This window comes from Microcaecilia unicolor, chromosome 1, assembly GCF_901765095.1.
Source record: "Microcaecilia unicolor chromosome 1, aMicUni1.1, whole genome shotgun sequence".
Classification (NCBI taxonomy): Eukaryota; Metazoa; Chordata; class Amphibia; order Gymnophiona; family Siphonopidae; genus Microcaecilia; species Microcaecilia unicolor.
In genome coordinates this window covers 548,292,359-548,317,360 of record NC_044031.1, presented here as the reverse complement: position 1 = coordinate 548,317,360, position 25,002 = coordinate 548,292,359, and the positions used below count along the sequence as shown (strand labels likewise).

The 25,002-nt window shown below is 40.2% G+C and overlaps 1 protein-coding gene across 1 annotated transcript in view; it reads right to left on the bottom strand.

Annotated features, from left to right (window-relative positions):
* Positions 1 to 25,002, bottom strand: part of VPS13B (vacuolar protein sorting 13 homolog B) — a 1,674,799-nt gene that overhangs the window by 1,542,352 nt on the left and 107,445 nt on the right. Inside the window, 3 exon segments of the mRNA XM_030217225.1 lie at positions 7,558 to 7,736; positions 21,724 to 21,905; positions 22,264 to 22,431. Coding sequence (XP_030073085.1) covers positions 7,558 to 7,736; positions 21,724 to 21,905; positions 22,264 to 22,431 — 529 coding nt within the window.

The window sequence follows — 25,002 nt, the reverse complement described above, 5'->3', positions numbered from 1 at the left end:
CCAACCAGGATGAGCACTGTGCCCTTAAACAATATTTCAAATCCAGTTTGAGCAATCTTTAAACTAGAAGAAGGGAGTGACAGATGCCCGTTGTTTTAGGCTAGTACCTTGATGGCTGTCAGTCTACTCTTATAGAATTATAATTCTAATGAACAAATGAAGATAGTACAGAACACAAAAATAAGGATCTCACAAGGTTTTGTCAGGAAAGGGGTAGAGAGAGCGGAAGACACTAGCTGGAAAGGGTGGGGGAAATGCTGCACGGAAAGGCTTGAGAAAGAGAGGGGAAGATGCTTCATTGAAATGAGGAGAATGGAGGGATGCTGGAGGGAAGAGAGGAGAAATACTGGCTGAAAGAAATGGAGAACATGGGGAGATGCCAGATGGAAGATGGTAGAGAGGGGAGATATTGAATGGGAGGGGGAGAGGATAGAATTAATGAAAGACTGGAGAATACGAGGAAGGGGAATAGAAGAACTGGGCTGAGGGAAAGAATTAGAAAGCTGTAGGCAGATGCAGTAAAAGAGAGAAATTGAATAGTAAGAATAAAAGATTTGGACAGAGAGGTGGAAAATTAAATAGAATAAAGCTGATAGGAAAAAAAATCAATGTTGGAGACAGATCTATTAGAGGAAATGAAGATGACAGCAGGAGAGAGAGAAATGACAAACAGAGAGAAAACCCTGTGAAGAAGACAGCTAAGAGAAGACAAAGGAAAGTAGAAACTAAGAACTGGGACTGATACAATGAGAAAAATTAGCCAGACAACAAAAGGTGAATAAAAAGACATTTATTTTTATTTTAGAATACATCACTGTTCACATGGCCAATAGGAATATGCTAGACTGAGGAGCTAAGACTGACCAAGAGCCAAATGTTAAACTACCTCCACACAATACTGCACATACTATTCTCTTTAGTATATTGTATTATTTTAAATTTTTTGGTACATTATTTCCTGGAGTGTACTCAATGTGCATGATACCATCAGTTACAGAGGTACTAGGGGGAAGCAGCTGGTAGAGGTTCTTCTGTACTGTGCTTAAAAATGCATCTGCTGTCCCTTTCCTGTTGATATAGGTGTTGGCCCCTAAGGTTTTTAACTTGACCCCGCCCACCTTAGCCTCCCCAAACAAACAGTTGAGTCACCGACCACCTATGCTTGGAGGTGATTGTGTCTGATTACCTTAAGGTGGCCAGACAGGTAGAAAAGGTGATGGTCAAAGCCAGAAAGATGCTTGGGTGCATAAGGAGAGGGATGACCAACAGGAAAAAAAGAGGTGATAGTGTCCTTGTATATGGTGAGGCCCCATTTAGAGTACTGCATGCAATTCTAGAGACCACACCTACGGAAAGATATAAACAAGATTGAGTCAGTCCAGAGGGCAGCTACAAAATTTGTAAGTGGTCTCTGTAGTAAAAACATATAGGGACAGGTTTAGGAACCTCAACATGTATATGCTGGAAGAGAGGCAAAAGAGAGGGGATATGATAGAGATGTTTAAATACCTCAGTGGCATCAATATACAGGTGGCGAGCCTTTTTCAACTAAAGGAAACCTCTGGAATGAGAGGGCATATGATGAAATTAAGAGGAAATAGGCTTAGGACAAATCTAAGAAAATACTCTTTCACCGAAAGGGTAGTGGATGCGTGGAATGGCCTCCCGGTGGAGGTTGTGGACTGTGTCAGAGTTTAAGAAAACGTGGGACAGGCATGTGGGATCCCTTAGGAAAGGAAACGTTAGTGGTTACTGAGGATGGGCAGACCGGATAACCCATTTGGCCCTTATCTGCCGTCACGTTTCTAGGTCTCTAGGGATTGGTCTGGGTTACAACAAACCTGTCTATCACCTACTGGATCCCCATGTTTAGGGTTGGGCAAGAAGCTAATCCTGGAAGGACTTTTCACTGACCTTATAAGCAACTCTGTGTGCAAGACAAATATTTTGGTTTAAAAAATAAAGAATTTGTGTTTAAATTCCACACCTTTTCCGGCTGTTCTGTAAAGGCTCAGCCTCTGCACTCAACCCTCACTCACACTATCATATATACACATTTGTACTTATTCAGTTTATCTGTTAAAAAATCTATACTTAAGTTCTCCACACCAAAAAGCAAATCCAAAGTTTATAGCATGGTCTTTCCATAGTCAGTGTCAAACAATAAGTTGATTATTGTTTAGTTACAAACTTCAAATAAAGAATTCACCCTCAGTTTCAGGGTACTTTCTCTGTCCAAATAAACCAAGAAGAAATGAACTAGAAGTCAGAATAACTCTCCATTCATGAAGGTCTACTTTCATATAACAACTCCTAAATTTGAAAAAACAGTCACTATGTTTAGTTATTTATTCATATACAGTGCACTCCATTTAAGTGCACGTCGGATAAGCGCATGCTCTGTTTAACTGCATGCAGTACTTCGGTCCCGTTTTTGGCACCATCAATTTCTATGGGGACAAACTTCAGTTTAGCGCCCACCACTGATAAGTGCAAGATTCGCTTTTATGCATGGTTTAAGACCGCTCCTCTGCAGGAAAGACTCCACATAAGTGAACGCACGGAATATGGAAGCCGATTGGCACATGACAAAGGGGCAGTAAATTTGAAAACTCGGTTAACTGCCACAGGCAGAAGAAGCGAAAGAATGTTGTTAGAGTGTACACTGGAATCGTCGTTGTCGTCGCGCAACTGTAAGACTTTAACACTGGCTGAACGAATAGAAGTTCTTAAAAAATTAGAAAACAAAGTCAAGCATCTATTGCTAAAGAATATGGTGTCAATCTCAGTCAAATTTCACGTATCTTGAAGCAGAAAGACCAGCTTCTGGAAGACTGGTAAAACAATACAAATCCACACCGGAAACATAAACAGGAGGGAAAAGCTGAGTATGTAGAAGATGCTCTTCTTCAGTGGGTTTCTCAAGTCAGGAGCAGACAGTTTCCTGTCAGTGGTCCACTGCTTATGGAGAAAGCTAATCAGCTAGCTGAAAGTCTTGGACTAACTGAATTCAAAGCCACTATTGGATGGTTGGAAAGATGGAAGGAGAGGAACAACATAAAATTCAAGAAACAGCATGGTGAAAAACAAGACGCTGATGACTTTGGTGCTGAAAATTGGGTTGTTTCAGTTCTTCCTACCATCTTGAACGAGTTTGCAACTCGTGACATTTTCAATGCTGACGAAAACGGTCTGTACTGGCGAGCGATTCCTGATGGAACACTTGCATTCCAACAAGCCGAAACTGCAGGAAGTAAAACGTTGAAGGACCGACTGACGATCCTCCTTTGCTGCAATATGGATGGGAGTGAGAAGTTGGAACCACTCGTCATTGTAAAGAGCAAACAGCCCCGTTACTTCAAGAATGTTAAGCGACTTCCAGAGTCATACGAGGCTAATGCAAATTCATGGATGACTGGGGAAATTTGGAAGCAGTGGCTAAAGAAGTTAACTAGAATGCAGGCACAAAAGCATCAGATTTTGTTGCTTTTTGATAATTGTGCTGCACACAGTGATGATGTCAGGCTGTCTAACGTCAAAGTGGTCTTCCTGCCACCAAACACTACCTCTCTGATCCAATCTATGGATCAGGGCATAACAGCCAATTTCAAACAACATTATCGGGCTCTTGTGCTACGTCGTCTGATGAGCGTTATGGATGACCAGATTGGCAAGGATAAACGTGCTGTTGAACTGGCTCGTAATCTATCTCTGTTGGATTCCCTACATATGCAGAAAGAAGCCTGGAATCATGTTACACAGGCAACCATTGTGAACTGCTGTAAGCGGGCAAGCTCTGTTAGGGACGTGGAGAGGGACGAAACAGATGCAGCTGTTGCAAACGCGTCAGATGAACAGGATATTGACATCCCAGCCGGTGTTACTGAAGAGGAGTTTCATCACTATGTAGCTGTTGATTACGATCTACAAGCAGCTGACGACAGCAATGTCGTCGAGATATGCGCCTACACGCAGGCAATGGCTGATGATGAAACAGATGATGAAATGAGCAGTGAGGCACATGCTGACGAAATTCGACAACTTCCTGTCACTTTTGCAAGAGCGCTGGAGAGTCTCAACACCGTGCGGGCCTATCTGGAGGCCACTGGATGTCAGTGCTATGACAGTTTTTACCATCTGGCAGACACAGTCTATGGAACTCACAGACACAATAGTGTACAGAGGACTATTACTGATTACTTCAAGTAAGCCTAACGTCAATTAACAGAGACTGTATACTGTACGTATAATAAACAGTACTGTACATATACTTATCAGATGTCAAGCTTCTTTGGGTCACAACAGTTAAGTGCACGCTCCGGTTAACTGCATGTATTTCTTTGGTCCCAGACCCTTGCACTTAAGCGGATTGCACTGTAATTTATAATCTGCACAATCTCGATATCCTTGGTGGGGTAAATAAATAAAGTTAGACTCCTACAGTGATAAATCCCACTTAACAATTGCATCTCGATAATGTTTTATTTACATTAAGTGCTTGGGGCACATAATCCAGGCCAGAGTTTAGGTACAAGAGTCCCCACTACACACACACAGCTGGTGTCCAAATCATTACATTTCTGGGAACCACTTCCTGGCTTTTCAGCATCCCTACAAACACACTATCAATCAGATTCCTCAACAGCAGAACCACCTGCCAGAGCCTGCCTTCTTCTAAGCCAGCTGATCCAGGAATCAAGACCACCATCCACTGCGCTAAACAATGCTGAACTAAAGAGTATTTCAATGTAATTAAATAAAAATGTTAGTCCATTAAACTGCACTGAATATCACAGTGACATGTACTGTACATAGGATTACCAATTAATCAAAAGTCTAAAATTTCAGCATTAAAAAGTTTTTTTATATTATCAGTAAGCAATAAAAATGATAAGTAGGGAGGAAAAAACCTCAAGAAGCTCACAGCTATTGGCTGAAAGAGCAGGGCTTCGTCATCATTGGCAAAAAATCTCCCTAGTAAGTGCAGATTATGAAATCTAAACGAATTTATCAAAAATACCAGCTTTAAATACTTAGCTGTAGTCTCTTTCTTCCAGCTTCACCAAAAATAAGACCGTGACCAACGGTGGCCAGCATTTCATTGAGCTGTGTCAGGGTCAACTGATCAGAAAATCTGCAGGAACAGAGAAAATTTATACAACAATATAGAGTCCAAAATCTCTTCACATTAAGATATATTCACTTAGACTCTGTTCAAAACAGACAGAACTGTAAAGACACAATCTTGAAAAAATGGCTATCCCTCCTTATAACCTATCGATGACGTCAGACACCCAGAGAGGCCTAAATCAATCAAAAGGCCGTCAGTTGAAAAGCGGAGCTGATCAAATAAAAACAAAAAAAAAAAACCCAGAAAAAAATGACACCATTCAAGTTTGGCATTTAAACCATACGGGGTTAGTGAGTTCAGTCTAAAAATCCACTGCTGCTCCTTCTGCGACAGCAGGCAGCATCTATCACCACCTCTTACTGACGGTGTGACTTGTTGTAGTACCACACAGTGTAGTGTATCAAATGTATTCTGATTAGCAACACAATGAATTGTCAGGGGTGTAGTCTTCTGGGTCTTAATAGCACTCTTATGCTCTACCAGTCTAATGCTCTACCAATATATAGCCGGTGGGAAGTCTGCCCCACATACAATTTGTCACAGGGGCAAAGTATACAATAAATTACATATTAAGATTGACAAGTAGTGTTGACAAAAAGAGTGTATTGACAAAAAGAGTGTATTCTCTACTACTGGAGGGATCCTTAAATATTCTTGTTTCAAGCATGTTAGGGCACATTGCACACTCATTGCATTTCTTGTGCCCTCAAAAACGTTCAAGTCAGAATCAACCTCAGGAAAAATGATGGGGTTTAAAGGCTCTTTCAAATTATTACCCCTCCTGTAGGCAAACCGCACTAGACTGGGAAAAAAACGGTAGAGCTGTCAATGTGTTCCAATGTTTTTTTAAGTATATGTGCAACATTCAAAGCCATAGAAGTATATCTCAAAACACGTCTGAACTGAATCATCCTCCACATTAGTCTGAGAACATGGCTGCAAAAGAAGATCTCTATTATATTTAGCTGTGCAGTAAGCATTGGAAATGACTCTGCTAGGATATCCACGGTCCAGAAGCCTGTTGCAGAGGATACAGACTTGTGACCAAAATTCTTTTTCCTGAGAACAAATCCATCGATATCCAAGTAGCTGAGAAAAAGGAAGACTATCTTTAAGTGCCTTTGGATGGCAGCTTGAATAATCCAGAAAGGTGTTAACATCAGTAGGTTTACGAAACACCGTGGTATTGAACTTATTCTTCTTCTTCTGCACCTTTATATCCAGACAGGCTATTTGAACATATTGACAGCTGTACTGTTTTTTTCCCAGTCTAGACTGCGGTTTGCCTACAGGAGAGGTAATAATTTGAAAGAGCTTTTATGCCCCATCATTTTACCTGAAATTGATTCTAACTTGAAAGTTCTTGAGGAGCACAAGAAATGCAATGAGTGTGCAATGTGCCCTAACATGCTTGAAACAAGAATATTTAAGGATCCCTCCAGTAGTAGAGAATACACTCTTTTTGTCAACACTACTTGTCAATCTTATTATGTCATTTATTGCAGACTTTGCCCCTGTGACAAATTGTATGTGGGGCAGACTTCCCACAGGCTATAAACATGACTGGTAGAGCATAAGAGCGCTATTAAGACCCAGAAGACTACTTCATCCCTGGCAATTCATTGTGTTGCTGATCAGAATACGTTTGATACACTACGCTGTGTGGTATTACAAGTCACACCGTCAGCAAGAGGTGGTGATAGATGCCGCCTGCAGTCGCAGAAGGAGCAGCACTGGATTTTTAGACTGAACTCACTAACCCCATATGGTTTAAATGCCAAACTTGAATGGTGTCATTTTTTTATAACTGTTCTTCTTTTTGGTCTTTTTGATTTCCTCAGCCCCGCTTTTCAGCTGGCGTCCTTTTGATTGGTTTAGGCCTCTCTGTTTGTCTAACATCATAAGAAGGGATCGCAATTCTTTCAAGATTGTGTCTCTACAGTTCTGTCAGTTTTTAACGGAGTCTAAGTAAGCACAAGTGAATATATGTTAATGTGAAGAAATTTTGGACTCTATATTGTTGTATAATTTTTCTCTTTTCCTGCAGATTTTCCGACCAGTGGACCCTGACAGAGCTCAGCGAAACGCTGGCCACCGTTGGTCACGGTCTTATTTTTGCTGAAGCTGGAAGAAAGAGACTACAGCTAAATATTTAAAGCTGGTATTTTTGATAAACCCGTTTAGATTTCATAATTTACACTTAACTTAATAGGGAGGTTTTTTGCCAATGATGATGAAGCCCTGCTCTTTCAGCTAATAGCTGTGAGTTTCTAGAGGCTTTTTCCTCCCTACTTATTTTTATTGCTTACTGATAAGAATATAAAGAATCTTTTTATTTATTTTGCTAAGCATTTTTGATTCTTTTCCTCATTATTTTGTAGTCTTTAACATTTAAGCATTGCCATCACAATTATAAATAATTCTACTTGCCTGGTATGCTTCCTAATCCATCCTTAGTATGAGAGAGCAGTTCTTCTGTTTCTCCTTCTCTAAAATTTCCTATTTCTCCATAGTAAAGAGCAATCGCAAGCTGCATTATACGTATGAACATGGGGAGCTGCTGATCAGTAATGGAAAGCTTCAAACTTTCAACAAGTGTGTGAACCTATGAAAAAACACAGAGAAAACTGTTTAGCCTTAAATTTTCACACATGTTGCTTAAACAACCAAGTTTTCAATAATTCTTTAAAACTCTGTACAAAGTTCATTACCATATTATCTCTAATGGTAAATAATTCCAGAAAATGAGACCTTGTTCCCCTATGGCCTTTTTCCTCATTTTGCATAAGCAATATTTCTGAGGGGAAGGCTGCATAAAGAGGCTAACAGCTTCAGATCGCAAGTGTCTTTTGGGAACATACAATTTTTCATTTCATTTCACTTATTCATTTTTTATATCCCGCATTATCCAAAACATGTTTGGTTCAATGCGCTCACAACTAATGCAACATTTAAAAGTTTAACAATAAATAGTAAAGATGAACTATAAAACTGTGTAAAACGTAACAAATCTGAGATAAGCTTAGCATTGTGAGACTAGCAATAACACGGGCCATATATGATGAAAACAAAGTTAAGCACTGCTGTGTTTTCTTGAAGTTATAATAAGTAACAGAATAATGAAGAAAATTTAAAGGAAAGTGAAAGATTTACTGAACTGTAGAAAACTCTGTTGGGGGGGGGGCACGGGACCCCTAATGTTTGTATATGCAGAGCACTCCTCTGGAAACAAACAAGGGTTACCTGTAAGATTTATTTCATCCACACCCTAATTATTCTGTGTGCTGTTTTCAATCCTTGCTAACTAGATCAGGCTGCAAGGTGGCCTTTTGAAATTGAGCAAGGACACCCAAGTGACTCACAGTCCTTCTAACTAAACTGGACCCAAAAACATGTTTACACATTTAGTGTGATTTGTTGGGCAAGCAATGGGAGAAGGGGAAGTGGATCCTTTTACTGAGACAGATGTGTGTGGGTGAGAGATGGTTATACAAGATCTTCGGGAGGGAGATGTGTCACAGAATGGGAAAAAAAAACCCAGTTGTTTTCTGTATTTTTGCTAACCAATGTTAAGGTCATGTCTAGGCCAAGATATTGTACAAGACAGCTTAAGAATTTATTGATTATGAACTTTATTACAAGCTTAATGAAGATAAGTACATGCATATAGAATGGTCCAATGTAATTAATATAAATTTAATGGATAATTAATATAACTTTAATGGATTATTTGAATTTGTATTAATTCTTGGGTCAACATTTCCTGTGTTTCATACATTTTGAAACCACACTGTATCTGGATAGTGAAAGGCGGAAGTTGGGAACAGTCTGCTAGCTTAACCACAAGCTCAGCTAGTATATAGTTTGGATACTTGATATAAAAAAAAAATGCTGTACTAGAATGTGCAATAGGCAGGGAGAGTGTGGCAGCATTCTGGGGGGGGGGGGGGGGGGAAGGGAGAAAATGATTAAAAGTTTGATGATGGTGTAGTTATAGTTGCAAGCTGTTAGAACGTAGTGTTTTCAAAATGGATGCTTTGTATTGTGCAAATGTGCAGTTGAAGTGCAATTTCATCAATAAAAATTATTAAACATAAAAAAAACTGCTGAAATAGCATGAGGAGTGGGCATGGAATTTGTGACAAAAGGTATGGTGGGAGAGAAGTTACTAGTAGGTGGATGAAGAAAGCCTGACTGTGACTCAGAGCCAGGTAGGGTGGCATAACTGCTATTCTAGGAATTCAGGTATGAACTGATAATTGATAGGATAGAAGTCAGATGTGTTGGATTAGGAAAGTAGATGATTGGTTGGTGGGATGTGCTAAAATGGTAATTAGTTTCTGGATTATTCTATAACATACTAAATCAACTGAATAAAAATGAGGGAAATCTATGTAGGTTGGGCCTCCTTGTTCCCGTGGCAGTGAACTTGCATGGAAATAAGGGAGTTGATCTAATAATTTCTTTTCTGTATTTCAGACTTGCTATAAGCCTCTGCTTGAGCCAGTGGCGTAGCTACGTGGGGCCTGAGGGGGCCGGGGCCCCCGCAGATTCACCCCAGGACCCCCCTCCCGGCGAACCCGCCCCCGCCGCCGCCTACCTTTACTTTTGCTGGCGGGGGATCCCACTCCCCGCCAGCCGACGTCTTCCAGTCCTTCCTGCTCTTCAATTTGTTTGCTGACGTCCTGCACGTAATTGTACGTGCAAGACGTCAGACTCAGAGAACAGTTCTGTTCTCTGAGTCTGACGTCCTGCACGTACAACGTGCAGGACGTCAGCAAACAAATTGAAAAGCGGGAAGCGACTAAGAAGAAGACGTCGGCTGGCGGGGAGTGGGATCCCCCGCCAGCAAAAGTAAAGGTAGGCTGCAGCGGCGGCGGTTTCGCGGCGGGAGGGGGGGCGGCAATGTCGGCGGTGGGGGGGCGGCGCCGGGGGGAGGGCTAAAATGTGCCCCCTCCCCCCGGGCTCTGGACCCCTCTCCCACGGAAGGCTGGCTACGCCCCTGGCTTGAGCTACTATTTACTTGTTTCCAGAATAAACTTTTTTTTATTTATTCACTTCTGAGTGAGTAAGTATTATTTGTTTTATTAGACTAAGAAACAAATCCAAGAACGAGGGTGTTCTAGCAAAAATCAGTTGGGGTTTGGCTAACATGGATGCAGATCCCAACAAAACCTATGGAGTGGAGGAGTGGCCTAGTGGTTAGAGCACCGGTCTTGCAATCCAGAGGTGGCCGGTTCAAATCCCACTGCTGCTCCTTGTGATCTTTGGCAAGTCACTTAACGCTCCATTGCTCGGGTACAGATTGTGAGCCCTCCTAGGACAGAGAAATATCCAGAGTATCTGAATGTAACTCACCTTGAGCTACTACTGAAAAAGGTGTGAGCAAAATCTAAATAAATAAATAAATATAAAAGAAAAAACTTTGACGCTGATTAAGACTGTCACAGCTGGACAATTATCATTTGAGGTCCTTTTTTCTCCCTGCTAAAAGAGAATATTACCTTATATGTTTCTTGGCATTAGTGCTGTAATGCAAAAGGTATTTTTTGTGTGATTAATATTATATATGATGGAGCCAGCCCAATCAAGATTTTAAAAATTAGCAGCAGCTTAAATAAAATGTTTCTTCTTTGGAAGCCAGTGTAACTGATTCAGAAATGGGGAAACCCAATCCAACTTTGTCCTCCCATAAATCAACTTGGCTGTAGGCTTTCACAATATTTGCTAAAATGTTTGACCACTGCTCCCAGTAACACAATGTTAGTAATCTAAGAGAGGTAATATTGTAGCTTGTATCACCTGTCACAAGTACTAAACCTTCAAGAATGGTCTAATTTGGCAAATAACCATTAACAGCCAAAAAAACGTTTTCACTATGAGGCCCACATAGGTTTCCATCAATAATTTGGAATATAAAACCATTCCCAACTGTAAAAGTAACCACTGATTAAGTCGGGTTAGTCAATGGGTAATCTATATTGTTATCATCCACCCACGAAACATTAGTTTTGCCTGGATTCAACATAAAACTTTGTATTTGCATCCAAACTAATACCCTTACCAAAAGCCTCTTAGATATGTGCATATATTACTATAAGTGAATTCTTACATGGGAAAATCTAAAGAATATCATCAGCATAAATATAATGTAAACCCCCCTGCTGGTGGAGAAATGTAGTTACACTTAAGAAAATGATGCTATCATTTGTTACAGTTTTGGTGGTTGGCGGTTTTTTCCAATTATTCTACACCAAACCAGGGTATTTAACAAAGAATAAAGTGTTTCAATATTAATAAATGTTTAAGATGTTATTTATATATATATAACACAAATATTACAAAGTACTATGATAGTAAATGTTTTTACAATTTTATTATTGCACTTAAGTTTAAAATCATAATTAAAATCAGATTTTAAAAATACATTAAAAACAAAGCAGTGCATGTAAAATAATACCGAATAAAGTATATAAGATGTTAAAAACATTTGCATAACAATATTATTTTCAGTCTCTCAGAAATGAACTGGAAATACATAAGAATTACCACATTGGGTCAGACCGAAGGTCCATGAAGCCCAGTATCCTGTTTCCAACAGTGGCCAATCCGGGTCACAAGTACCTGGCAAAATCCCTACAGAGTGAATTTCCTAAGACCATCTTAATAATAGATTATGGACTTTATTTGTGGGAACTTGTCTAAACCTTTTTAAAACTCTGCTAAGCCAACTGTTTTCATCACATTCTCTGGCAACGAATTCCAGAGTTTAATTACACACTGAGTGAAGAAATATTTTCTCTGATTTGTTTTAAATTTACTACTTAGTAGCTTCGTTATGTGCTCCCTAGTTCTTGTATTTTTGGAAAGAGTAAACCAGCAACAGTTACTTCTCTATATCAACAATTTTTCCAACAGTTTCACTATTCAGAAAGAATGTCAAATGTAAAAATATTCTTTCAATATTTTTACCACTATAGTTAAGAATGATTATTTTCTTTTAATCTTGCTTTTTTTTTCTTTACAGCTATTAACATTCCCTCACTGGATTTCTCCAAGGTAAGTTGGTATTTCTACTGAATACATATTACTACTACTATTTAGCATTTCTATAGCGCTACAAGGCGTACGCAGCGCTGCACAAACATAGAAGAAAGTCCCTGCTCAAAGAGCTTACAATCTAATAGACAAAAAATAAATAAAGTAATCAAATCAATTAATGTGAACGGGAAGGAAGAGAGGAGGATAGGTGGAGGCGAGTGGTTACAAGTGGTTATGATACTACTACTACTATACTACTATATCTCTATTTACTAAACTCAGATCTGAGATTTTACCTATACTCTTATTAAATACATTTGAGTATGCACACAGTAATATTGCTCCATAAGCAATACATTCTTCACTAGCTCAGTGCTCTCTTGTGGGTGGGTGGAAGAAAATTTAAGTTCCCATCTCCTCTCTCCAATAGTAAGCTCACTGTTTCAGGAACAGGAATTCCTACTATTCTATCTTTAAAAACCTCAATGAAAACCCTGGTTTCGTTTTCACTACGGGTCAGATGCTCAAAACTCCAGTGTTGTTTCATACAGCACCAAGAAATTACTTCCTAATGCTCCACGCTAACAGTATGCAAATTCTATGCACGTTATTAGCTTCGAGCATTTGGAAGTAAAGGGGAAAGATGGTGCCTGCGCTCTAGAGTTGCGCATCAAGCACAGCTCTTCAGCGCATGCTCAGAACGCCAGAGAGGAGGAGGGAAGGAGGAGGAAGAGGTGCCAACCAGGGACAGAAGCTAGGAATATTATCTGGGATTTCCCCTCAGTTAAACCCAGTATAATTTATTCCCACATTTCTTTTATTGAGTCATGTCAGGGTTTTCTATTTTGTCCTAGTTTAGGAAGTAGGTTTAGTTGATAGCTGGAAAACACAAACACACTGAGGAGTTACTATTCCTACCTCCCTGATCCCAGCTGCTCCTCCCAGCCACGTTTCCTCCACTGATCACTGCAAGGCCATCAACAACACCAGTCTCCCTAGTCCTTCCCACAGCTCAGCACAACCCTAACGCCAGTTCCGAATTGGCATAAGGTTTGCCGTGGGAGCAGTGCCCTTATTTGGCACACTGCCCGCTGAGCATTGGGGAGGAATACGGAATTACCTCTTTAGCATACATTTGCATGCTCACTGCACTCAGAGCCGGTGAGCTCATTGTTTCATATGCTTGTCAGCTCTGAGTATTTGGCACTAGTTTGGTGCTAATGGCCACTAGTGCCCGCATTTGCTTCTGAGCATCAGAGCCTATGTGTGCATGTTTCTAACCTTTGTCAGTGTCTTCTTTGACTTATTACTCTTCATAACTAGCTAATTATAATCAATGGTCAACTGATAGATCTCTGCCTTGAAACCTATTTATCCCTTCCTTAAAGAGGTGTTGGTTTGTTTACAGCAGCTCCAATAACCTTCCGCTCATATCACACACAAACATTTTCAATCATAAAACACCCACAGCTATAAAATCAAATTTTGTAAGCTGAACCTTTTCCAGTTAGTGAGAGAGCTGAATGAGTTTCTATAGCTCAGGCATATTCAATTAGACGACAATCTGTTCATTCCTCACCAAACTACTTCAGCTCTGCTACAGCAATAGATTTAGCTTCTGGCAGATTCTCCATTTTATACTATCACTGAAGCAGATTTCAAATTCAGAGCAGAAACTGAGAACACAGAGACGCTTTCCTTTAAAAATCTCCTTGCCACAAGACTGCTTCACTGCTCAAGTGAAAGTGCAGGTCACTAGGGCCAATTTACTAAGACCAGAGCCGGCTTTGTAACCATTAAAATAGATTGGGAGAAGAAATTTGACAAATTGAAGGATAGCAAATCTCCTGGACCGGATGGTAGTCATTCCAGAGTACTGATAGAACTTAAAAATGAACTTGCGGAACTATTGTTAGTAATATGTAATTTATCCTTAAAATCAAGCATGGTACCAGAAGATTGGAGGGTGGCCAATGTAAAAGGTTCCAGAGGAGATCAAGGAAATTATAGACCGGTGAGTCTTATGTCGGTGCCTGGCAAAATGGAAGAGACTATTATAAAGAACAAAATTACAGAGAATATTCAAAACCATGGATTAATGAGACAAAGCCAACATGGATTTAGTGAAGGGAAATCTTGCCTCACCAATCTATTACAATTCTTTGAAGGGGTGAACAAACATGTGGATAAAGGTGAGCCACTTGATATTGTGTATCTGGATTTTCAGAAGGCGTTTGACAAAGTACCTCATTAAAGACTCCAGAGGAAATTGGAGAGTCATGGGATTCATAGTAGGATAGGAGGTAATGTTCTATTGTGGATTAAAAACTGGTTAAAAGATAGAAACAAAGAGTAGGGTTAAATGGTCAGTATTCTCAATGGAGAAGGGTAGTTAGTGGGGTTCCCCAGGGGTCTGTGCTGGGACTGCTGCTTTTTAACATATTTATAAATGACCTAGAGATGGGAGTAACTAGTGAGGTAATTAAATTTGCTGACGACACAAAGTTATTCAAAGTCGTTAAATTGCTGGAGGATTGTGAAAAATTACAAGAGGACCTTACGAAATTGGGAGACTGGGCGTCTAAATGGCAGATGACGTTTAATGTGAGCAAGAGCAAAGTGATGCATGTGGGAAAGAGGAACCCAAATTACAGCTAAGTCATGCAAGGTTCCACGTTAGGAGTCATTGACCAAGAAAGGGATCTAGGTGTCGTCGCTTATGATACGTTGAAACCTTCTGCTCAGTGTGCAACGGCGGCTAAGAAAGCACATAGAATGTTAGGTATTATTAGGAACGGAATGGAAAACAAAAATGAGGACGTTATAATGCCTTTTTATCGCTCCATGGTGCGACCGCACCTCGAATATTGTGTTCAATTCTGGTCACAGCATCTCAAAAAAGATATAATGGAATTAGAAAAGGTGCAGAGAAGGGCGATGAAAATGATAAAGGAAATGGGACGACTTCCCTATGAGGAAAGGCTAAAGCGGCTGGGGCTCTTCAGCTTGGAGAAAAGACAGCTGAGGGGAGATACGATAGAGGTCTATAAAATAATGAGTGGAGTAGCACGGGTAGATGTGAAGTGTCTGTTTAAGCTTTCAAAAAATACTAGGACAAGGGGGCATGCGATGAAGCTACAAAGTAGTAAATTTAAAACAAATCAGAGAAAATTTTTCTTCACTCAACATGTAATTTAACTCTGGAATTCCTTGCCAGAAAATGTGGTAAAGGCGGTTAGCTTAGAAGAGTTTTAAAAAGGTTTGGATGGCTTCCTAAAGGAAAAGTCCATAAGACCATTATTAAATTGGACTTGGGGAAAATCCACTATTTCTGGGATAAGCAGCATAAAATGTTTTGTACTTTTTGGGGGATCTTGCCAGGTATTTGTGACCTGGATTGGCCACTGTTGGAAACAGGATGCTGGGCTTGATGGACCTTTGGTCTGTCCCAGTATGGCAATACCTGTGTACTTACGTAAATTCTCTCTTAATAATTTTCTTTACTTACACTTCAATTCCCATTCAAATACCAGCATAGCAATATGCAGCCAATATAGATAGATAGATAGATAGATAGATAGATAGATAGATAGATAGATAGATAGATAGATAGATAGATAGATAGATAGATAGATAGATAGATAGATAGATAGATAGATAGATAGATAGATAGATAGATAGATAGATAGATAGATAGATAGATAGATAGATAGATAGATAGATAGTTTCAATATCTTTCTCAATTATTGCTGACCAGGTTTCATGAACTAAGTAAACCTGTTGGATGACCTTCATTCCCACTTTACCTCTGTGAGAACATTTACATTACTATAGTTTCTCACAACTCCCAAAAATGGATTTTAACAATATTTTCTTCTAAAATAACTCTAATAATCTTTTGTCTGTTTATATTTTAATTCTCATTAAATATATATTTCAACCCAGAGTTTAATCAGACAGAAATCTCTTTGTTTCTCAACAAGAAAACAATTTTCTCTCTCAAAAACAAGAGCTTACACAAACACCTCAAAATAAATCAGTAGAGAAGTTTGTTTGACCAAAATACCCAGCAAACAATCCTAGCTGCTTCTCTCTCCAAGCTGCTCCTTTAACTAAACTTCTAACAGCACTTTCAAACTGTGTCACTCACTCCTTCACAGAGCTCCTGCACATATAGAGCCTTAGAACTGCACTTGCCCCTAGAGTTCTAGCATAAAGCTATAGCCCCTGATGCCATACTTTCCCTTTTGGTTTCCACAAATAAAACATTCTTCAAATGGTTCATTTAAACATATCTTCACAAACACCCCCCTCAATCACACATAATAATTTATTAAAGTTTTCAGTCCTTCTTCGATGCAGCTTTTACATTTTAAGGATTCCCTACACACCATTTGCTGCTAGCCAATCATGCTATTGTTTTCTCCAGTCCAGCATGCCCTATACTGTTGATTACATACTGTCCAGACTCACTGGCCCACCACTCACTAGCCACTTACTCAACTCCTCCATCCTACTTATATCTTGCCAGGGCTACTTATGAACTGTTGCTGCCAGCCAGCTGGTTTATACATTTTTTTTTTTTAAATTCCCCTACCTTCTGGTGACCTTTTTTAAATTCCCCTACCTTCTGTTGACCCAACAGCAGCCAACCACCATACTCTCCAGCATGCCAACCCAACCTAGCACTGACCCAGCACTATCTGGCAATTTATTTGCCACTAACATAGCCTTCCCTGCTCTGCTGCCTGCACTGTACCTTGCCAGGGTCCCAAGCTCAGGAGTATACTTCCAGCATACCTACATCCAGGTCATTGCTTCCTCCACCTACAGGCGTGCTCTTCGCACCAATTCAGGTACTCTCTGATGCCTACTCCCTTGCATGCATGCTAATCATGCTTGCGCACCAATCCAGCTTACCCACAGCAGCAACAATGCTGCTGCTGCCTGTCTAAGCTGCCTACAGTCCAAACGAACCCAGAATGCATCCAGCACACGTGACCTTGAGCATTTCTGGGTCCACTGGTGCTTTTGCTCCTCCCTTCCTCCAGCATCTCTCAAAGCCAGCCCTTCCCCAGACCAGCGAGTCTGCAGGACAGCAATGGGGTTCCAATTGTCCCGGGAGCCCAGAACCTCCTACAACACTCAGCAGCCAAGTACAGAGACTAACCACCCCAGGTGAGCAATATTTTTTATACACCATTTACAAAAATACAAATTTAAATCCCTCTTCCCTGCACCATCATCTTATCCATGCACTGAGATCCAAAGCTCTGCCTTTCTCTTGGCTTTTGCACCTCTAACAGGTAACATTTCTGAGTATACTGCTCACAAGTTTTTAGATTTCAACTTTCTACCTAAAAGCTTTAATCTGGCTTCCAGAGCCTCCCTCCCACACTTTCCTTTGTCACTGGTACCCACATATACCAAGACAGCTGGCCCCTCTCCAGCACTGCCTAAAATCATATCTAGGTGATTTGTGACATATGCCACATTTGCACCAGGCAAGCAAGTTACCAAGCAGTCATCATGTACACCAGCTGCCCAGCTATATACTTGCCTAATGATAGAATCACTAATTACAATAGTTGTCCTCACCCTTCCCTCCTGGACACATACCTATGGAGACTCATCCTTGGTGAGAGTGGATATTACATCACTTAGAGGGCAGGTTCTAGCTGCAGGATCACTTCCTGCCACATTAGGATAATGCATTTCAGGAGACTTTCACATCCATGGCAGCACAGAGGCTGCCAGACTAGAAATAGGACTTTCTATACCCCTGAAGGTTTCCACTATATACCTTTTTTGACTGCCTCAGATCATCCCCTATCTAAACTCAAGGGATTGGACTCATTCACTGAGTGCTAGAAGTTCTTTGTACCAAGTATATACATGCAACTTCTTGTCAACTGGTTGATAATCACACATGTGATATCCAGTGCAAAAAAAACTGAATAGCCCTATCTCGCTGCTGCCTTCATCTTAGTACTGATGAGATGCTAATTAACATTACCAAGTGATTAAAGTTAAGTAAACTGAAAGTCCCTTAAGCTTACTAATTATATATTATACTATTTTAGGTTTTCTTCAAGGACCTACTAATCCTGAATTGCTAAGAGCTAATTTTTTGCTGTTGAAGGTGCCCTTATTAAACTTTCTATCTCCCTAACTGGCTTTAAAAGCCTATAAAACAAAGATTAAGCCTAGGGTGGTGAGAGATGGGGTGGGGGGTATGAATCAAACTCTAAACTGAGACCTTTTTTAACTGCTAAGCTCTTACCTAACTGGTTTTATAATCAAACTCTAAACTGTGATTTTAAATGCTAAACTATACTTTAAACTGCTTTTGTTAAATAAATACAGCAATATAAAAGGCCTGTGAAATTACCTATTTAATCCCAGTTCCGCCTTTTTCCCAAGTTTGAACAATTTCCCAGAAGGTAAATACTCACCACTATAGTTTTCCTCCCTACAGCAGCAAGTCCTGTCTCAGCAATTCTTCAGGACTATGAGTAACTGAGCTCTGGATTACTTATCTGTGCTTCTAAGGTAAAATGTACTGACAATTTTTTGATGATTCACACTGTAATTCCAGAGGGACCCTTTCAATTTTATCTCTTTGATCTGTCACTACTAATTAAGCAATATCATAGTTTTTTTTTTCTTACTTCCTCAAAGGAAGACCTATGTTCTCTTAAAAGTTAATGTCTTTAGCAAAACAATGTTTCTATGTATACACAATAAATTTGACACTATCTTGCATTTTATTTATATTATTAAACCAATATTTCTTTTTAACTGCTATGCTGTGCTCTAACTGCTTTTGCAGGATATGTAGGTATTTTATATAACACATTGGCAGGGTCGGCTCAAGGTACCATGGCACCCTGAGCCAACTTTTGGTTTGGTGCCCTACCACTGGCACACTCCCCCCACCCCCCTCGGCTATCCTCCCACCTGGCCAGCCTTTAAAGACAGTTTCCCCCTCCTGAATACCAACAGCATTTCACCTAACACTATATGCATCAGCCTCTGAGTCTACCCTCTGCCACCCCCCTGTGGAAATAGGAACTTATATGAAAGGAGGGGCTGGGGCACAGCAGAAGGAAGATGTCAGGGCACTGATGTGGGTAGTGTCAGGTAAAACTCTGTCTGTGTTTGGGAGGAGAAAACTAGCTTTAAAGGTAGATAGGAGAAGATGGCCTGAGATGGAAAAAGGAAGGGGGTTGCCGGCTATTCCTTTTTCCCTGAACATGCAACACCGCCAGGTAAGGTCTGAGCCAGCTTAACCTATACGACCAGTGACATCACTGGCTTAGGAGTTTGGCACTCCCTCTCTCTGGCACCCTGGGCCAGCTCCTCACCTGGTCCATAGGTTAAGCCGGCCCTGCACATTGTACAAATATAGAGAAAATGCACAAATTCATTTCTTCATCAGAACAAGTGTAAATTTGTGCAGAAGGATTTGTGCATTACTGTGTCTACTTCTGTTTTTATATGGGTATATACACACTTACAGTGGGGGAAATAAGTATTTGATCCCTTGCTGATTTTGTAAGTTTGCCCACTGACAAAGACATGAGCAGCCCATAATTGAAGGGTAGGTTATTGGTAACAGTGAGAGATAGCACATCACAAATTAAATCCGGAAAATCACATTGTGGAAAGTATATGAATTTATTTGCATTCTGCAGAGGGAAATAAGTATTTGATCCCCCACCAACCAGTAAGAGATCTGGCCCCTACAGACCAGGTAGATGCTCCAAATCAACTCGTTACCTGCATGACAGACAGCTGTCGGCAATGGTCACCTGTATGAAAGACACCTGTCCACAGACTCAGTGAATCAGTCAGACTCTAACCTCTACAAAATGGCCAAGAGCAAGGAGCTGTCTAAGGATGTCAGGGACAAGATCATACACCTGCACAAGGCTGGAATGGGCTACAAAACCATCAGTAAGACGCTGGGCGAGAAGGAGACAACTGTTGGTGCCATAGTAAGAAAATGGAAGAAGTACAAAATGACTGTCAATCGACAAAGATCTGGGGCTCCACGCAAAATCTCACCTCGTGGGGTATCCTTGATCATGAGGAAGGTTAGAAATCAGCCTACAACTACAAGGGGGAACTTGTCAATGATCTCAAGGCAGCTGGGACCACTGTCACCACGAAAACCATTGGTAACACATTACGACATAACGGATTGCAATCCTGCAGTGCCCGCAAGGTCCCCCTGCTCCGGAAGGCACATGTGACGGCCCGTCTGAAGTTTGCCAGTGAACACCTGGATGATGCCGAGAGTGATTGGGAGAAGGTGCTGTGGTCAGATGAGACAAAAATTGAGCTCTTTGGCATGAACTCAACTCGCCGTGTTTGGAGGAAGAGAAATGCTGCCTATGACCCAAAGAACACCGTCCCCACTGTCAAGCATGGAGGTGGAAATGTTATGTTTTGGGGGTGTTTCTCTGCTAAGGGCACAGGACTACTTCACCGCATCAATGGGAGAATGGATGGGGCCATGTACCGTACAATTCTGAGTGACAACCTCCTTCCCTCCGCCAGGGCCTTAAAAATGGGTCGTGGCTGGGTCTTCCAGCACGACAATGACCCAAAACATACAGCCAAGGCAACAAAGGAGTGGCTCAGGAAGAAGCACATTAGGGTCATGGAGTGGCCTAGCCAGTCACCAGACCTTAATCCCATTGAAAACTTATGGAGGGAGCTGAAGCTGCGAGTTGCCAAGCGACAGCCCAGAACTCTTAATGATTTAGAGATGATCTGCAAAGAGGAGTGGACCAAAATTCCTCCTGACATGTGTGCAAACCTCATCATCAACTACAGAAGACGTCTGACCGCTGTGCTTGCCAGCAAGGGTTTTGCCACCAAGTATTAGGTCTTGTTTGCCAGAGGGATTAAATACTTATTTCCCTCTGCAGAATGCAAATAAATTCATATACTTTCCACAATGTGATTTTCCGGATTTAATTTGTGATGTGCTATCTCTCACTGTTACCAATAACCTACCCTTCAATTATGGGCTGCTCATGTCTTTGTCAGTGGGCAAACTTACAAAATCAGCAAGGGATCAAATACTTATTTCCCCCACTGTATGTTGCCCTTATAAAATAGGTTCCAGCTTTGACGTAATGTCCTGTTCTAAATGTACTGCCATTTTGTCTGGGGGTGGGGGGGGGGGAGTAGTATATCTGTCATATTTGAATAGAAATGAATCTGATCATAGTTCTAAATATAGCAAATGTATTTATTTGCAAGGAACCTGTGTGGCTAGCTGGAGGCTTCTGGGAACTGTTAGAACTAGGTTGTTTATCCCACACCAGAAAGGAGAAATTATGGGCTTTCATAGAATTCCCATGGGAGGTCCTCCCAGTATATATCAGAAGTACATCTCAATGCAACAGAGTTAAACATTTCCTCAAGTAAATGTTTAGCTTATTTGGCAACATATGAAAAAAATTTCCTGAATTTCAAATCTTCAATTAAGAAAGTGCTACATTAGTAAACACAAAAAAAATATTTGGGTTACTTACTTTAATGATAGATGGCATCTTGGAATTAAGGTTGTCATATGTAAAATGTAGACGAGTTCTAAAGGAACATTTGTAAAGCAGTGGATCTTGATAAAATTCTATTTTACCACTAGCATTTCTTTTGTCAAGGCACACCGTGCAGTCAGAAAAATTGATAACCTTCCGTAGTACAAGATCAGTGGCTTAGAAATAAAAAGAAATAAATTACTTAAGTACTGTTTCACAAAGTGCTCCCACATAATTACATATAGATACAAATTTGTAAACTTCCATTGCAGCAAATCAATGAAAAGCAAAATTCTACTGATCACAAGCAAATATTTCCCCCACTGCAACTATCACTATTAGGCACATTCTTCTTTTCTTGGCAGAATAACTATGCTCCTCAACTACCCATCAATTCACTGTTAGCAGACGGCAGTCAACACTCTAAAAATGAATTTACAAGATAGTGATTGACTAAAAAGAGGAGACTCAAAGGGAAAAATAAAACAAAGTTTTACCTATCAGAAAACAGATACTTGTGTGAAAATTACTTACCAGATATATCCATGAAAGCCCGATCCCAGAACTCATCAGCTGTGTAACATTCAGCACAAGTAATATTGACAGACAGAACAATATCATCTTCCACATACTTTAAAATGAGATTGTTGACCACAATATTGACGTTATTTACAACACGTCTAATCAAACTCTGCACATAACCTGCAAAAGAGAAATTGAGAGTTAACAATATTGTTTACATTTCAAGTATTCACTAAGTGGTCAATATTCAAGGCTAATATTCTGGGTAGCAGCAGTTTACAATTAAAATTAAAATTCAAAAGCAGGAATAAATGAAAGGAAAGTTCAGATAGGAAAGAACCACATCAAAAGGAGATAGCACAAATAAATAGTGCATAAGTCTGAAAGGGAGAAACAGATGTCCACTTCTGGATCCTGCAAGGCAGCTTGGGTATGCCACTAGTTAGGAAAAGCCTATCAAAAAAGAAAGCCTTCAAAGGTGACTTTGAACCTATATAATGATAGTTCTGTTCTTAATTCGCATGGTAGTGAATTCCATAAGTGGGTCACTAATAGAAAAATGCATATTGGCAGGTAGTTTCTAAGCGGGCACAAGAAGGAACTGGCAAGAAAAGAAGCAATTCAGTAAAGGAATATAGGTGACAAAGAAGTTTATATGGAAAAAGAAGAGCAGTTTGGGAAGCTCTAGGTTGGAAAATGAATGTTCAAAATTTGCATAGTATTTTACAAAAGGCTTACTGAATGACAAGCCTTTAGTACAAAGACCAACAGCCATGAAAAAATAGGCATGTTTTGAGTGACACACAGCAGAAGACATCATTTTACAAAAGAAAACATTCAAAAAAGTAGCAGCATCACTCAGAGCTTAGCATATATAAGTAGTGTCACTTATATGGGTAAATGGCATATTTTGCAAGGCTGAATATCCAAGAGAGAACCAACTAAATTGCTGAGCTGAAAACTCAAATTGCTTGGATTTCAAAGTAGTTTCTAACCACAGAGAGGTAAGCGCAATTCTCCCCACACAATTTTGATCACAGCCCTGGTCTACACAAGAATTATGCAAGACTCAAAGTATAAATGCTGATACTATAATTTTTATATATTGCTGGTCTAAAATACAGAATATCATGTGTGAACACCTCAGCACTCTCTGGTAGTGCGGAACAGATCTAAAGTGGAGCCTAAAGTTATCAGAGTATCACTGATATTCAGTACCAGTACCCAGTTAACTACCTGGTCAAGTAAAGATAGCAAAACAGTTGTTCTAACTTCTTTAGATAGCTATGTGGGTACGGACACTGATCAGGTTCTGAATACCCAGATATTCAGTACCAGTATCTAGTGATGGCCCAGCATCTGAATATCCAAGTATAAAAAAATGCTGACTGCCATGGGTTACATTGAGGACAACTTGAAAAGCCTTTACCACAAGTAAAACAGTGCATTATACATAGAAATGAGCTTTTATAAAAATCGCCTGCCCTAAATGTGGCTATAAGTACGTACACAGTGCCATTTTATATGTACTTTTATCCACTACAGAGGGAAGCATTCCTGGGGACAAGGTTAGACACAATGTTGGCATTTTCAAACATATACACATATTTTTCCTCCAGTAAAGTACCCTCAACAAGTTGGTATGTGTAAATGTGTGAAGGTACTTTTCCAGGGATAATTTAAACTTTAGAATTAAGATGATATAAACCAAATCTTTAAATATTATTATTCTATTCTTCACAATAAAGAGCATTTTTCTCTTTTCTTGGACCACTGTAAAGGTCCATGAGAAGGAAGTATGCAACAAATTACACTAAGGAATAAATCTCTCCCTGTCTGTGCATACCTGCCTCTCACCTCCTAGCATTTATGGTTCCCCTGGATTTCTACTCCCTAAGTTCATCACTCTGCACTTCTTTACATTGAATTTTAATTGCCAAATATCAGACCATTCTTCAAATTTTTGCAGATCCTTTTTCATGTTTTCCACTCCCTCCTAGGGTGTCCACTCTGTTACAAATCCTGGTATCATCTGCAAAAAGGCAAACCTTACCTTCTAACCCTTCGGCGATCTCACTCACAAATATATTGAACAAAATCGCCCTCAGAACCGATCCTTGAGGCACTCTACTCACCTTTCCTTTCTCCGATTGAATTCCATTAACCACCACTCTCTGGCATCCGTCTGTCAACCAGTTCTTAATCCAGTTCACCACTTCGGGTCCTAACTTCAGTCTGTCAAGTCTGTGTCAAACACTTTGCTGAAATCTAAGTAGATTACATCTAGAGCACTTCTTGATCCAATTCTCTGGTCACCCGGTCAAAGAACTCAGATTTATTTGGCACAATTTACCTTTGGTAAAACCATGTTGTCTTGAATCTTGTAACCTATTGGATTCCAGAAAATTCACTATCCTTTCTTTCAGCAATGCTTCCATTACTTTTACATTAACCAAAGTGAGGCTTATGGCCTGTAGTTTCCAGCTTCTTCTCTGTCATCACTTTTGTGATGTGGGACCACATCCGCTCTTCTCCAATCCCATGGAATGTCTCCAAGGCTTTGTTAAACAAATCTTTAAGAGGACCCGCCAGAATCTCTCTGAGCTCCCTCAATATCCTGGGATGGATTCTATCTGGTTCCACAACTTTGTCCACCTTCAAATTTTCAAGTTGTTTATAAACACTTTCTTCCGTGAATGGTGCTATATCCACTCCATTCTCATATGTACCTTTGCCAACCAATCATGGTCC